Genomic DNA, 16,808 nt, shown 5'->3' with positions numbered 1-16,808 from the left:
GGGAGGAGGCAGTTGGTGAGGATACGAGCTATGCCGTTGACTTTCCCAGCAGTGGCCAACAATGAGATGCCTCAGTATTTTCTGCAATCAGCTCTGTCCCCCTTCTTGAAGATAGTAATAATCAAGGCATCCCTTAGGTCGGCTGGGATTTCCTTGTTCCAGATTTTAAGGATGAGGACATGAAGTTGATGCATAAGTTGTTCTCTTCCTCCTTTTGAAAATCTCTGTAGGTATTCTGTCGACACCAGCTGCCTTGTTATTCTTCATTTTCCCAATGGCGTTCCCAACTGCTGCCAGGGTAGGCAGCAAACGGAGGTCTTCTCTGATTTGCTTTTTGCGGAAAGTTGTTGATCTCATCTTCATTGACAGTTGAGTCGCAATTCAGAAGGTCCTGGAAATGTTCTTTCTGGCAAGCATTGATGTCTTTCAGGAGTGTTGTTCCATCCTTTGATCTTTGAGGATTAAGGCCTTGAGTGCTAGGGCCATAGACAGCTTTGGTAGCACTGAAGAAGCAACAAGTGTTACGGATGTCAGCAAAATGTTAGATTTCTTTTGATTTTTCTGAATCCACCACTCATTCTTCAGTTCTCCTTTGCACTGCTGATTTTTGCTTGTTGGTGTGCTTTTTTTTTTCTTGATGGCAGAGTTGATGTCATTCTGTCAGGTATAGAAAGTTTTCAATTTCCAGTCAATGAGACCTCTCTGGGGATCACCACCTTGTAGTGGTGGAGAGGCTTGCATGTTCCAATGATCCTGAGAGCAATGTTGTCAGGAGCTTTATGCTCCTGGTAGGGTCACTTATGGCGGCAAGTTCAAGGAGGAGATTTCCTGAATAAGAGCTTATCCAAGAAGGTCTCAGTGACAGGACAGATGGAAGAAAAGTATAACTCCCTTTTCGGTGACTGTGAAGGCGGATGAAGGCTACAGCATTTCAAGGGTCTCCAATCATCTCAGATTCCATGCCATTTGACTTGGATCCCTATTTGTCAAGGACTGTGCAACAATATCCTCACACTAAAAGAAATCATGCATAGACATCTTCCTTATGGGAACTATGCATTTGCTTTGCACAGTGGAAGTCCTACGGCAATCAGCTAGTGGCAAGGGGGACAGGACTGAGATCTGGAAGTTCTTAGTCATGGACCGGCACATCAGCGGTGGGTGTTTGCTTCAGTTGTCTTGTTCGGGGAGAAAGGCAGTATGAGCAGTTCAGCAGCTGCACCCACAACTGAGAAGTCCTATTTAGGATCTACTCTGCTCACTCCACATGGGGAGGGGGCTAGAAAGGGTGCCCCAAACAGTCTGTCTCAATCAGTTCCTGGCTGGATAAGTGTCCAGTGGGATCACCTCTATCTGGTCACTAAGATACAAAAATGTTTTTTGGAACCTGGAATGTATGAACCTTAATGAACTACATGAATAGTGATTGCCCCGGGCGAAGGAGAGCAATCGTCTCTCGTGAACTGTGGAAGTTCAACATCGACATTGCTGCCCTATCTGAAACTTGACGTGCTGGAGAAGGGCATCTGAAAGAAGAAAGTCGAGGATGCACCTTCTGGGGGGAGAGAGAGCAAAAGAGGAAGCACGGACACATGGAGTTGGTTTTGCCATCCAAAAAGAACTTGTGAACAGACTCTCAGAACTCCCAATTGGTGTTAATTGACTACAGGTCCAGTACTGTGTAATGTCTTCACTGATGATTTGGACAATGGGATTGAATGCACACTTGTCACATTCTTTAGGTGACATCAGGTTAGATGGAGATGCAGACGCTGTAAGGTAGAGGCAGGATTCAGAATGACCTAGGTACACTGAAATTGTCCACAATCAACTAGGTGAAATTCAACAAAGACAAGGTCAGAGTCATATACTTATGTTGGGACATTGCAATTATTCCAATCCAGACTGAGAAATGATTGGTTAGGCTGTGGTACTGCAGAGGAGGACCTGGTGGTTTCAGTGGACCATAAGCTGACTATAAGCCAACAGTGTACACTTGTTGCCCACCCCAAAAAGCCAACAGCATCTTGGGTTGTATTAACAGAAGTCTCTCTGAGAAACAGCTACCACATCCAAGGAAGGCAGCAGGCTTGCAAATTACCCACTCCCAACCCAGAGAGGTAGTGATGAAAAGTAACAATACAGAAGTCTGAGGCACTGGTGAAGCCTCAGCTGGAATACTGTGTCCAATTTCAGGCGTTACGCTTCAAGAATGCGGACAAATCGGAAAGAATCCAGCAGAAAGTAACAAAAATGAATAGATACCTGGGAAGCAAGACTTTTTTGCAGAAAGGCTGAAAGAGCTACAGTTATTTAGTCTGGTGAAGAGAAGACTGGGTGGGGGGGTGTTAACAAGCTTTGAATATCAGAAGGGAGATGACTGAGTGGATGGAGATGGGTTTTCTCTGTGGCTGTAGGGGGATAGAGCTAGGAGTAATGGCCTCAAGCTGTGGCAAAGGAAACTTAGGTTGAAGATTAAGAGAAGTTTTTGAACTGTGAGGATGGTCAAGCTACTCGGGGAGGATGTGGAATCTGCATCGGAGGAAGTATTCAAGAGCAGGTTGGATGGATGCTTTGCTGGGATGGTCTAAGTCAGGGATGATCCTGTCTTGAGCAAGGGGCTGAACTAGATGGTCATATGGGGTCCCTTCCAGTCCTATTTTTTTCCTATGATCCTATGTTTGCTAGAATCTTAGATATCAGTGCTCTTTTTTTTTTTCTTCTCTCCCCATTATAGTAGGTTTCACGAAAGTAAAATAAGATTCCCTGATTGTGACAGCCCTTAATGCTGGATTATTTTAACTGCAGATTAAAAAAAAACAACTTAAAAAGTTAATCTTCAAACTTGGTTTTCAAAGCCTCTCCAGGTTTAAACTAGTAAATCAAATTGCTTCACCCTGGCCAACTGCAGGACTGCTGCAGGAAGAAGACATGGAGCTGAGTGTGAATGCTTGTTAGTAATCTCTTAGCCTGGAGATTGAGGGGGCTGATCCTGAGAGAAACTAGGATGCAAGGTTGTTGCGTCGCTCTGAGATGGATAAATAAAAATGCTGAGGTGAGGTAGAATACTTGAAAAGTTTCTTTGCTAAACTGTATTGTACAATATGTAAATCGCTTGAAAAGTCTGAAGAATTAGGCTAGTTTGCATTATAATTGGCTTTATTGGGTACCTTTCTATACACTACAATATAAAACGTAAGTTTTGATGCTTGAAGTCCTATCTAAAATAGCTCTCTAATCTTTATTCCTGTTTTGGTGTGTGTGTGTTTTGGGTTTTTTATTTTTGTTTGTTTGTTTGTTTTTTTTACCCCTCCAGTACCATTACAGCTTGGGGGAAAGATCATGAAAAAGATGCTTTTGAACACATAGTAACACAGTTTTCTTCAGTGCCTGTATCTGTAGTCAGCGACAGCTATGACATCTACAATGCTTGTGAGAAAATATGGGGGGAAGACTTAAGGCATTTAATTGAATCCAGAAGTCCAGAGGCACCACTGATTATTAGACCAGACTCTGGAAATCCTCTTGACACTGTGTTAAAGGTAATATGTTTCAAAATAAATATTTTGTAAAGAGTTTTTAAATGTCTGGCTAACAACTATGGAGAACTTTTTGTATTAATTTTTTTTAGTAAAACTGATAGCTTTTTCTGGGTTGAATCCAGAAGTGTACCTCACTTACACTGGTCTGAGGCAGTGATTCTCAACCCAGGGTGCCAGGGCACCCTTAGGTGCTGCAAGATCTTGTCAAGTGTCCCAAAGGAAGTGTGAGGAGATAAGCAGATAATGGCAGGCTCAGGCTCTCCCTGCCTGGCTGCTCCTGTGCGCCCTCTGCAAGATGGTAAGCACTATAATAACTTTTGTTTTTTAATTGGGGTGCTGCTCAGTTTACAGAAGTTATGGAGGCAGTGCCTTGAATCTAAAATAAGTTGAGAACCATTGATCTAAGGAAACTCCTATCCTGCATTCTAAAAAGTTCATTTCTTTTTACTGGATTGGCTTAATGGCCAAGAACTCTTTCGGAGATATTTGTCTCACTTTAATTCTGAATGCCTCCAAAAGCAGTCAGTATGTATTGTTCTGTAAGTTGCCTTCAAATCTTCAAGTATGATGTGCAAGATTTCTTGGATAGTGCATTCTGTTCTTTGATACCATCACTATATAATAGGCAGTAAAAAGGAGGTTGACTAAATACTAATAAAATGAGAAAATAAAGGAAGCTTTCTTGCTACTTAAGGAAAAACCTGGAGACTCAAAGGCCTGTGATATTGAAAGTATCAGCTGCCCTGAGCTATAGGTGCAAGGAAAAGTTCCAAACCTGTAAGGCTCTGATATTAAACTAGTGGCACTTGGCCTTTAGCAAATGAGCCATGAGTCACCCCACAGAATAGTGGAATGCTTGGAAAAAAATTATATAGATTTCATAGACTTCAGGGCTGGAAGGGACATCGTAAGATCTTTGGGTCCAGCCCCCTGCCCAAGGGGCAGGAAGTCAGGTAGGGTCAAAGAATCCCAGAAAGATAAGCATCCAAATGTTTATTGAAAGTGTCCAGAGTAGGTGCTTGCACACCTCTGGGAAAGAATCTATTCCAGGCCTTAGGGGTTTGGACAGTAAAGAAGTTTTTCCTTATGTCCAGCCTAAAACAGTCTTGCAGGAGTTTGTGGCTGTTGGACCTTGCCATCCCTTGGGGTGCTCTGGTGAACAGGTGTTCCCTGAGATCCTGATGCACACCCCTTATGTACTTATAGGCTGCCACCATGTCTCCCTTGAGTCTGGGATGAAGAGTCCCATCGCTCTCAGCCTCTCTTCACAAGACCTGTTCTCTTGCCCCCCGATCGTGTGTGGCTCTCCTCTGAACTCTTTCAAGCTTCTCCACGCCCTTCCTGAATTGTGGAGCCCAGAATTTGATGCAGTACTCCCAGCTGTGGCCTCACCAAGGCAGAGTACAGTGGGAGGATGACATTCTCGGTCTTGCTTGAGATGCATCGGTAGATGCAAGCCAGAGTTTTTTTTGTTTGCTTTGCCAGCTGCGGTATCGTATTAGTGGCTCATGTTAATCTTGTGGTCAGTCATGACCCCCAGATCTTTCAGCTGTCATGCTAGCAAGTGTAGCATTGCCGAGCCTATAAGCATGATGTGGGTTTTTTTCCTGTGAGGTGGAGCACCTTGCATTTCTCTTGATTTTGAATGCCATCAGGTTTTCACCCACCCATCTTGCAAACCTATCGAGTTCAGCCTAGAACACCAGCCTATCCTCAAGTGCGGACACTTCCCAAAAGTTTGTTGTCATTAGCAAACCTGGCGAGTCCACTTCTGATACCAGAGTCCAGATCTTTTATGAAGACATTAAAGAGTACAGGTCTGAGAATGGAGCCTTGGGGAAGCTTCATGGGACGCCATGTTGATTCGGTTCTGTCAGCTACCACTCCCTGGGTCCGACCTCAGAGCCAGTTCCCCAGCCATTGGACTGTGGTGAACTCGAGGCCTCGGTTGTCCAATTTTTTCCATGAGGACATTGTGGGACACCAGGTCAAAGGCTTTTTTAAAGTCCAAATATATGACATTAACCTCTTCCCTTTTGTCCAGGTGATAAGTCACCTGGTCATAGAAGGAAATGAGATTGGTCAAGCAAGGCCTACCCACAACAAACCTATGCTGGCTATCCCTCAAAATGACACAAGCCTAACTACCAAAGTTTGGATCAGCAGAAAGAAAGGGGAGACTAAATTTTGATCGATTTCTTTAAGTATGCATCTTCCTGGGCCTTGTGGTATCCTGAACCAGGGGCCAGCAACCCATGTATAACAACCCACCAAACAAGCTCATATGGCTGGTAAAGCTGGACTGATGGTGGCAATTTAACAGCAGGAGCAGCGGTGGCCAGGTTGCAAGTTGTGGCCTGTCTTCGGAGCAAACTGTTCTAATACAGCCCTCCATTTCTAAAAGGTTGCCAACTCCTCCTGTTTTTAAACCATTTCCTTGTTGCCAGTCTCTGCAAAATGGCTGCAATACTTTGTTCTTCCACAAGTATGGTTATGTGATGCAGTCATTTTCTTACAAAAAGTAATTCTGTAAGTATAGTAATATATGTCTTTCCTGGAATGGGGAAGTACAAATGATTGCCTCTCTTGGGTTTTTTTCCTACAGGTTTTGGAGATCTTAGGGAAGAAGTTCCCTATTGTAGAAAATTCAAAAGGCTACAGGGTGTTGCCACCTTATATCCGAGTTATTCAGGGAGATGGCGTGGATATCAACACACTGCAAGAGGTATGAATTAATGTATCTGAGTGGAGCTAGCAATTCATCTCTTAATCTGGAGTTTCTTAAAACTAGTTAAATGTTTAAAGCTGCTTTATTGACCTCCACCTTGGCCTTAATTCCAAACGCTGGCAACAACTAATAATATATAAAACTAATTTATTGAAATCCCCAAAAGAATTTACAGTGCGAGTTACCAAAACTCATTTTCTAGTGTTAGTGTTGCAACTCATATGCTCCCAAGCCATCCCTTTTGTTGCATCCCTTCTGTTGAGTGTTGTTTGTATCCTCTCAAGTACACTATATGAGTATATGGTACCTTAGCAGTAGTAGTAATTGGCTAGCTTGGATTGTCAGCTGTGTAATGCCTTAAATGAGTATCTACATTCAGATTTAAAGGGGTGCTTGTAGCTTTGAAGGGGACGCTTTTTTAAGTATATGCAAAGCAGGTTAGAAACTATTATTAATGTAAAAATCTGGTGGAGAAGGCAACTTAAAAGGCAAGCTAAAAAGAATAACTGAGCCATCCATATTTTATTCAAAACCATTACATATTAAACTGCTGGTGCCTGACAGTCTGGTAGGTGAGTGCATAACCTTTTTCTGCTGAAATTGTACTTTTAACATTTATCACAGATGAAATCAAAGCATGTTATTTCAAAAATGCTACATACTGGAAATGGAACGTGCTCTTGTCTGGAATTAAATACAAAGCAGGACTGACTGTACTTGGAGTGATTGTTGCATTGTACATCAAAATATGTGCATCCATTGCTGGCTATAAAGGCCAAGCCAGCACAGAATTAAAGCAAGTCTCTCTTTTTTCTTCTTTTCCTGCTTGAAAAAGTAGTAATCAGCTTTGTCTCAGGGTGTCATCATCTTCTGGCAATTACATTCGCTCTTGCTCTCATATATACATGCACACAACTCCCAGCTTCAAAGATTCTGTTCAACTATTCTTACTTTGTCTATTTCTTAGACAGTGGGAGTAAAGCAATGGCATGCAAGAGCTGTAATTATACAGGTACTTGACTTGATAAATCGCCTGTCATTGATGCATCATTTGTGACAGAGGTTGCTAGTATTGAATTTTAGGATCTTGAATATAGGATATCTAACAAGTGAACCATTTGTGGGAACATTACCTTGCTGGGGAAGATGGCTAGCTCATTCTGTGACTACCTGAAAAGAAAATCTAATTTTCTTGTGGCTTGTTTTAAAATGGTATTGCATTGAACTTCATTCTTAACATGAACTCTATGTGCAAACTTAAAAGTTAATAACTGAGTTTGAAAAAAAAAAAAATCCCCTTTTCAGACATGGCTCGCTTGCTTGCTTGATTTCTTCTATGTCTGTCGAACACAGTTGCTCAAAAGAATCCAATTATGAATTAAACATGTAATATTTTAAGCTGATTTATCCTTGGTATGGCTTGGTGCATGGAGCTGGACCCAGTGATCTTCCAGGGTCCCTTCCGGCCTTACAATCTGTGGATGACTCTATGACGTCATAAAATGTCAGTTGGGCTACTGCCACATGAAATATGGCTTTCTAAATTCATAGTCTTCCCAAAAGCATTCAGGCTACCTTCTGGAACCTAAAGCTGACAAAATTTGGAGATGCATCAATTGGTGTCATTGATTAAACTTTGAGATCTGCTAATCCTTACCAAGAATATTTTGGTGGGGAAATGCCTTGTTTTTCAGAATATGGAGATTCAGTGCTGTACTGGAACTTCAAAATAGGCAGGAAAAGTGGTTCTAAGGATGAACTAAAGAAGACAGGAATGAAAAGGATAAGTCTTCACTTAGCTTAAAATGAAGGAAGATAACTTATGTTGGAGAAGTCAGCACACTCTGGCATGATGGGGTGGTAGTCACTAACCTGTGCAAAGTCTTGATGGGCAAAAGATCTGCGCAGATCCTTAAGAGGTCATAGCTCAGCTGCTGTGGTCTGCCAGTCTTTCACTGGTTACCATCTGTTGGCCTCTCACCTAATAATATTTTATTAGAATGTATCTTGCAAAACCAGTCTAGATGCATGGGGAAACTCTGGGACTCTAAAATCCTTCTATGGATGCAGTCCCTTACTGACCTGAATTTGGCTAGTGGCTTTTCACCCTGCCTGGAACTGAATCGCTTTTTGTTCTGCTCAAGTGCTCCCTTAAAAGGCACTCTAACTTCTCAGTCTGTTTGGCCTTGCTGTCCTCACATTTCCTTTTGTGAACTGAGGCCCTGAAGAAATCAAAGCAATGGAAAATTCCAGAGTATTTGACAAGCCCAGGAAATTGCCAAAGACTTGCTTTGACCGTAGCAGCTTTCGATCTGACACTTCCCATTTAAACTTCTCTCTCCATGCTGTTCTTCCCCCTTCCCTCTTTCTGGATGGCCTGGTATATGAAAGGAAGATAGAAATTTTAAATTTTGTTATGTGCCTTCCTCTTCATAACAGAAAAATCTCCTTGCCTGGAATTTGCTAACAAAAGTAAGACGTGCAGGCATAAGTGGTTGGGGGCTCAAGCGCTGACCAATTCTAGACTGGGGCTATGATGTGCCTCTGCTATAACAGCCTAGAAGGCAGTCCAGGCAAACAGATCTTTAACCACTGTTGTTCTGTGGCCATTGTGGGTAGGGCTATCCAATCAATCTCGACTCCAGACTAAAAGCTTTGTGTATTTAAATTGCCTGTTGATAGGGTTACATTTAACCTTGGTCTTGTAGCTTTCAGAAGAGATGACAAAACAACTGAGTATACCAAAAAAATGCTCAAGAACTTTGAGGGCAAAAATGAATGTTTTTCTTTATGAAGCCTATCCTTCCAACCTAGTACAGCGTTTCTAAGGGTGCACGATCTAGAATTAGATGCATTACAGTTCTCCTTTTTGTGGAGTTGGTGGTTAGTGATCAGTATTGGTCCAAACAGTTGAGGTTTCTTGAATGCTGAAGTCTACCTGCAAGCCTGACAACGGTCTGAACTCTGAGTGCTATGAGAAGCCAGTTAGGACAAAGGATGAATTCTGCTTTTGAGTTCTGCGGCTGTCTGGGCATTGTACTACTGTATCCCTCTGGCTATGGGAAGTGGGGAGAGGTGGCATTCCATGTTCAATATTACAGTGCGGATAATGGAGTTCTCAAGCAGTAACACTTTATAATTATCACAGGCTAAAGTCTCTTAAAAACGTCAAGTATTGACCTGAGTTGTTACATGTATCTTCTTGAAACTTAATGTTAGCTGGTTTAATTGTCAGTAAAAGAACATCTTGTTAAATAATGTAATAAGATATGGGAAGTGGCATGCTCTAAAAATACATTCCTTTATCACTGTTTATCTTTATTAGATTGTGGAGGGAATGAAGGAGAATAAATGGAGTATTGAAAATATTGCCTTTGGATCTGGTGGAGCTTTGTTGCAGAAATTAACTAGGGATCTCTTGAATTGTTCGTTCAAATGCAGTTATGTAGTAACCAATGGCCTTGGGGTATGTATTCTCATTCCGTAGTTCATTTATTCAGATCTGAATTGTGTCCATTTTTTTTAATGCTGCAGTTGGGCTGGTCCCATCTGCATGATGTATATGAGCACTCACTAGAATATTTGCCTTTTTAAAAAAATATTTAAATCATGTTACACTAACTTGTTTCTATGATTTCCAGGTGAATGTCTTCAAGGATCCAGTTGCTGATCCTAACAAAAGGTCAAAGAAGGGCAGATTGTCGCTGCACAGGAAGCCTACAGGAGATTATGTTACTTTAGAGGAAGGCAAGGGAGATCTTGAAGAATATGGGCAGGTATGGATTTTATGGCTTATCACTTTAGCAGAAGATGATGATTTCAATCCCATTTCTAACGCAGAGAAAACGGTCTCTGTGTTTCAGCTTAATTTCAGGACTTGCTTACAGTCTTCTTTGTCTGTTGTCCTATAAACACTAACCTCTACCCATAATCTCAGAAGCTCCACTTATACCAAATTCAATAGAAATAGCACTTAAGTTACCATTTAGTTCTAAATTTCATAATTACCAGTTGGGACTGGGAGGGTAGAAAGACATGAGAAATGCTGTCTGCCGTTCTTCTAAACCAGAAGAGTCTGTTTACAAAGTAAAGAGAGTTTTTACAAGACAGCATGCAGATAGGTCCTCAGCAAATAAAATACTGTTTAAATAATCCATTGCCAACCTCCGTGTATTTAAATTGTTTACAAATACATCCAGGGTCTGATAGAACACCCTTTAAATCGGGGTGGTCCAGACTAAGTGTTATATGCAGCTGTGGAGAGTGGAATACATGGAATGGGGGCAGGGCATTGAGTGAAGAGAGGTGAGACAGGGCCTGAGGATGCAGGGGTCTGTTGCAGCTCTGTGCCTGGGAGGCCAGTAGGAGTGAGGGGGTTAGGGCCCATCGTGCCTACTGTGTTCTGCTCACCTGCTTGGCTGCTCAATGGCAAACTTGATCTGGAGGAACCAGGCTGGCTGAGTCCCATGCAGTTGAGCAGGTTTGCTCAGGGAAGAGTCCTGCTGCCCAGCTGGAGAAAGAAGGAAAAGGCCCATGCTGCCTGGCCAGAGGCAGTGGGGGCTATGGGAATGGGAAGAACTCTGTATTGCCTAGCCAAATGCAGTACAGAGTGGGGGGGGGCAGTAGGGGGGAATAAGGAAAGAACCCATGCTGCCTAGCTAGAGGAGCTGGGTGCAGGACAGAAGCAGCAGCACTCAGGTCTTTGCCTCCAGGGACAAATAAAACTTCCCCTTACCTCTCTGCATTATTTGGCACTTCGGACCATGGTGCCACCCCCACCTCCCCCACACACACGCACAGAGTGTGTGTGGGGGGGTTGTCCAGAATGCAAAACTTGTAGTTTGGCCGGGGGGGTCAGGCCAACTTTCAGGATCTCAATATTGTGGTGTTAGACAGGAGGGTGTGACAATTGCACATATATAAACACAAATCAATTAAGTGCACACACTCACACTGTCTCTACTAGCTCAGGCACATACACATCCAAACCAGCCTAGGCTCAGGCATACCCATCACCAGTTCAAGCACATACACTATATACCCCAAAAGTTAGACACAGATCACTAATTCGTATATCATGCACACAGTGCCATATATATATATGTGTGTATATATACATACACACGGGTAAGTTCCTAACTTGGATGGTACAGTGTGTATGTGTGTGCTTGGGGTACCTGGGATACTTGGGGGAAGGTTCAGGTGAGGGAGAGAGTTACCAGAACTGGGATTAGAACCAGTGGACTACAGAGAAGCTGGCTGAGGAACTGAGGCTTGGGTATACTTAAGGTAGACTAGAGCTGGAAACGGGCAGACGGCTGAGATATTGGGGTGGGGGGGGGGGGCAGATAAGTGGTGGCAAGGAGGAGAGAGCCAGGAAAGAAACTGAGGCAGAAGCCTGGTTGCTCAAGGGAAAAAGAAAATGCAATGGGGATAAGACGGTGGCAAAGAAACAGGGGTTTGGAGGCAGAGAGAAGCTCGGGACAGGTGTTAGAGGTGGCAGTGAGCCAGAAGCAAGAGAGGGAGAAATGAGACAGAAGTTAGAGGGGCGAGGAGCAAAGATTGGAGCAAGGCTGAACCATAGTAAAGCAAAACCCAATTTAGGGGTCCAAAATGACAGTTTTATTACACAGCCCCATAAAGTTATTGGTGTGCACATGCACAATGGCAGCAGGAGAAAGAAACTCAGTGGAAGGGCTGGAGTCTAGGTAGGGAAGAGAAGCAGAGTCCAAGTCCTTGGCTGAAGAGGGAGTAGAGGGTGATAGCTAGCTATCGAGGCTGGAAAGGGGTCCTTGTCCGTAGGTGTTGTCCAGAGGGGGTTGCCAGCAGGGCCTCTGGGTGGATAGGTGGTGTGGCATGGTGCTGGTTTAGATGGAGAGGGTATCCCACTGGGTCTGTCTTCAGTGCCTCTTTTTAAAGGGGCAGACCTTGTGTGACCCTAGTGACAGGAGGCATGCCCAGGCAAGGGTCAGCTCCTGGCATACTGAGCATGTGCGCTCCATGCAGGGATGTGCAGTTTTGGGTGTCTGTAACGGTGAGGTACAATGGTAGAGTTGCTGGTTCTGCAGGGTCTTTTGTCTTTCAAATGCTGGGTTATTGTCTCTGCTGCTGGATGAGGTCTGTGGTTCCTGGATGAATCAATGCGAGTTGATGGCCCAGTCCTTACAGCAGTAAAGGCCTGCTACCATTGTATTTCAATCATTCCCAATCACTCTCATTCATCTGGGAACCAATTTACATGGGATATGTGACTCATACAGTTGAGACAAAGGGGATGCCCAGGCAGAGGACACAAGATGGAGACTTGATGTTACTTTGATTTGCTTACAAACACAGACCTAAACCATAAAATATCCATATGAAACAATAAAAATCAATGTGAAAATGATAATAATATAATATACAACATGAGAATCAATACAAACCTAATAATACAATATAAAACAGTGGATATCCAAAACCAAAAACTTGCTACCAAAATAAAAATGTTAAAGCTTATCCTAGGTCTGAGCTTGCTTATGCTTGTTTACAGGGAATAGAGAGGGAGAGGAAGAAAAGCCAGAAATAATTAGGGAAGGGGAGGGAATGCATATCTATCGCGTGTGTGTATGTGTATTAAAGAAAAAAAACTGGGGGTTTTCCTATAGTAGTTATGCCTTGGCCCAGGCCAGTCTGGCTGTTCCAGATCAGGACTTGCATGCCTACAGCTCTGAGTCTGGGGAGTCCAGAGGTTTGCCCTGTCACTGCCCCTACCCTAGGGACAGTCAACGTTGGATCAGATGAGATTTGTCTGTTTGCAGCCATAGGGAAGACCTTGTTACTATTCAGTCCAGAATTCTCCAAGATTGTTCAGGTTTAAAATTGGGCCATACACATTCCTCTGGCTCGGGGAGAACTGCTGTTCTACTGTGTTCTAGTAGCTTATTTATTTGGTGCCGGGTGGGTGGGTTGGTTTGTTGGTTGTTAAAGTCACTGAATGGGCAGAATGCAGTTGCTGACTAGGCCTGGCTGACTGAAATTGCAGTTCCCTGTGATAGCAGCTATACTTGGTGATCTGCATGACCTTGTTTGTAGTGATATTCCATGATGTGGAGCAAATACAAAATCCTACTCTGTGTGGAATGCTCTGCTGTTCAGTATATTGTTTGTACATGCTGCATTTAACTCAAGGATGTATGCAGAGGGCCTGGTGTCAACAAAACTAGCTGTGCTGTGAACAGAACCTTTCCTCTACCCCTCTAAGTGGGGGAGAATGCCTCTAGTCTCCAGCCACACTGAAATGAGCTACAGATCCTCTTTGCATGTTGTAAACCATAGCTCCACTTAGGAGCAGGTCAAGAGACCTTCCTCTTTCTCTAAGGGTGCCCTAATAGGATATGAAATAACTCTTAGTTTGCACTAGGCCAATCCCAAGAGCATACCAAAAGTTGACTTTCACTTTCTGGGAGGGTTTAGCACTATAAAGAACTAGTACGATATGGCTTAAATTTTGTGCCCTGTTCTATTAATACTCTGATTTTCATAGACTTTTGAGATTAGGGCTGAAAGGGACCTCAGAAGATCGAGTCCAGCCCTCTGCCCAGAGGGCAGGAAGTCAGTTGGGGTCATAGGATCCCAGCAAGATTAAGCATCCAATTTGCTCTTGAAGGTGTTCAATGTAGGAGCTTGAGCCACCTCCGCTGGCAGACTGTTCCAGACCTTGGGGGCTCAGTCGGTAGTCTTCCTTATGTCCAGCCTGAAATGGTCTCGCAGTAGTTTATGACTGTTCGACCTCGTCATCCCTTGGGGCGCTCTGGTGAACAAACGTTCTCCAGATCCTGGTGGTCACCCCTGATAAACTAATAGGTGGCCATCAGATCACCCCTGAGCCTGCGCTTTTCCAGGCTAAAAAGCCCCATAGCTCTCAGCCTGTCGTCAGAGGTCAGGAAAACAGACCATACAATCATGCGCGTGGCTCTCCTCTGGACACTCTCAAGCTTCTCCACATCCTTTTTTGAATTGTAGAGCCCAAAACTGGACACAGTACTGCAGCTGCGGCCTCACCAAGGCCGAGTACAAGGGGAGAATGACGTCCCGAGATCTGCTTGAGAAACATCTATGGATGCAAGCCAGCGTTTTAGTCGCTTTAGTAGCTGCAGCATTGCATTGCAGGCTCATGTTCATCTTGTGGTCAATGATGACCCCCAAGTCTCTTTCTTCTGTAGTACTAACCAACGTAGCACTGCCAAGCCTATAAGGGTGCTGCAGGTTTTTCCTCCCAAGGTGGAGAACCTTGCATTTTTCAGTATTAAACACCATCAGGTTCTCGTCCACCCATTTGCTGAGCCTGTCCAGGTCAGCCTGGATCACCCACCTATCTTCTGGCGTGGATGCTTTGCCCCAAAGTTTGGTGTCATCGGCGAACTTGGCCAGTCCACTCCTGGCCCCAGTGACCACATCATTAATGAAGATGTTGAACAATATGGGTTCGAGGACAGAGCCTTGAGGGACCCCACTGGTCACAGGGCACCATGATAAGTGACTGCCATCAATTACAACCCTCTGGGTCCGACCACGGAGCCAATTTCCCAGCCAGTGGATCATGGTGGATCCAAGGCCACAATTGGCCAGTTTCGCCAGGAGGTGATCATGAGATACCAGATCGAAGGCTTTTTTTGAAGTCAAGATATATGACATCAATCTCTTCTCCCTTGTCCAGATGGTAGGTCACCTGGTTGTAGAAGGAAATGAGATTGGTCAAGTAAGACCTACCCACAACAAACCCATGCTGGCTGTCCCTTAGGATGTTGGCGTTGGCCAGTCCATTAAGGATCGCCTCTTTAATAAACTTTTCTAAGATCTTCCCCAGGATAGAAGTCATGCTAATGGGCCATTAGTTAGCCGGATCCACTTTCCTCCCTTTCCAGCTCCTTGAGTACCCTGGGGTGTAAACTGTCAGGGCCGGCTGACTTGAAGGTGTCCAGCCTTTCAAGGTGTTCCTTCATGAGGTCAGCACTGATGGCAGGCAGGGGATCTCGCCCACCCGGACCTCCCTGTCCCATAGCGGGCATGGGTGTCCCATGGGACTGATGAAAGACCGACACAAAGTACCCATTTAATAAGTTGGCTTTTTCCTGGGCATCAGTTGTCAGTTGCCGCATCTGGTTCAGCAGGGGTCCAATGTTACCCTTGCTTTTCCTCTGGCTCCCCACATATCTGAAAAAAGACTTTTTCATTGTGTTTGATGCTCGAAGCTAGTTGGAGTTCAGTTGCAACTGATGTTAGTATTCAACATTGAAATGCAAGAAGTGATCTCTTACCAGCCAAGGCCCTAGTTCTGCAAACATTTATTTGGCTGCTCACTCTTGCTACACAAATTAAATCCTTCTTGAAGTCAGTTGGATTATTTGAATATAAAGTAAACCCCATGCATAAGTTTTTAAGGGCACAGCACTGGAGCTTAACTTCCTCCTCATTGTGTCTCCAATCCAACCTTCCTATATGGTCTGCTTCAAATATTTTGTGTAGACCACTGCTTCTGGTGTTGGTGTTGCCAAATCTTGTGGGGTGCATGTGGTGGTAATATGGTCAGTAGTGTGGTAGAAAACAAAGCTGTGTCTCAGTGAGAGATGATGGTGTGCAGGTTGATGTTCATGTAACGGGTGATGATCGTCTGACTCTTGTACCTGCCAGTCAATGTCACCTGCTACTTTCCTCTTGATGTAAGGGGGTACTGTGCCAGATAGTGCGTGCATGCATGCAGGCAGGGAACAGGGGTGGGTTTTAGGCAGCCTGTTCTAATTCTGCATGTATCACTTAGGGCAGTATCACTATGTTTCCTGTGACTTGAGCATCCCCAGGTGGTGCAGGCATATTCAGCCACAGAGAAACAAAGCTAAAGCTTTGTGGTGCGTAGGCTGGATGAATGTGCTCCCCACTTGGAATTTGCGGGCTTATGCAGAATGTTGTTTTGTGTGTCAGTCTTGGCTTTGGCATTCAATATGTGCTTTTTTTTAAAGTTAAGTATATGGTCCAGTGTTACCCCCAAGTAGACTGGGTGTTTCTGATGTTTGAGACTCTCATTGCCACAAGTAACCTCTAGGTGTCATTGCACATTCCCAGTTTCTCAGATGGAAAGCACAGATTTGGGTTTTGTTGCAGTTGGGTTTGAGATTAATTATTTAGGTAATAATCTGACATCAGTACCTTGTCCAGGATCTTCCCTGTGTCCTCAATTCTCCTGCTGTGTGGTAATGCAGAGATCAGCAGCATGAATGCAATGGTGACATTTGGCAGGAAGAGGTACATTAATGTAGATACTGAATAGAAGTGGGGCAAATGCACTGCCTTGTGATAAGTTGTTCTTTTTGGGAGCTCCATCTACTTTTTCTGGCCACATAGTTCCAGAGTTTTTTAGTTCCACACAAGTGTCTGTTCTCCAAGAGGCTATGAATGGTCTGGCTTGGATCCAAGTCAGACGTCATGAGGTACAGTTTGTGGATCATGATGCGGTGTTGGACAGTACTGTATGAAGCAGATAGGTCAACAAATGCTGGAGC

The 16,808-nt window shown here is 44.0% G+C and overlaps 1 protein-coding gene across 1 annotated transcript in view; it reads left to right on the top strand.

The window, feature by feature from the left end:
- The window catches only part of NAMPT (nicotinamide phosphoribosyltransferase), a 43,308-nt gene that overhangs the window by 23,532 nt on the left and 2,968 nt on the right, over nucleotides 1-16,808 (top strand). Inside the window, exons 7-10 of the mRNA XM_090042022.1 lie at nucleotides 3,317-3,542; nucleotides 6,148-6,267; nucleotides 9,596-9,736; nucleotides 9,912-10,046. Of these exons, the coding sequence (XP_089898148.1) occupies nucleotides 3,317-3,542; nucleotides 6,148-6,267; nucleotides 9,596-9,736; nucleotides 9,912-10,046 (622 nt within the window). The remainder of the gene's footprint in view (nucleotides 1-3,316; nucleotides 3,543-6,147; nucleotides 6,268-9,595; nucleotides 9,737-9,911; nucleotides 10,047-16,808) is intronic.

This window comes from Crocodylus siamensis, chromosome 4 (genome assembly GCF_052110815.1).
Source record: "Crocodylus siamensis isolate JL-2025a chromosome 4, ASM5211081v1, whole genome shotgun sequence".
Lineage (NCBI taxonomy): Eukaryota > Metazoa > Chordata > Crocodylia > Crocodylidae > Crocodylus > Crocodylus siamensis.
Note: the sequence above shows the minus strand (reverse complement) of the source record. Positions and strands in the feature narration are given on the sequence as shown.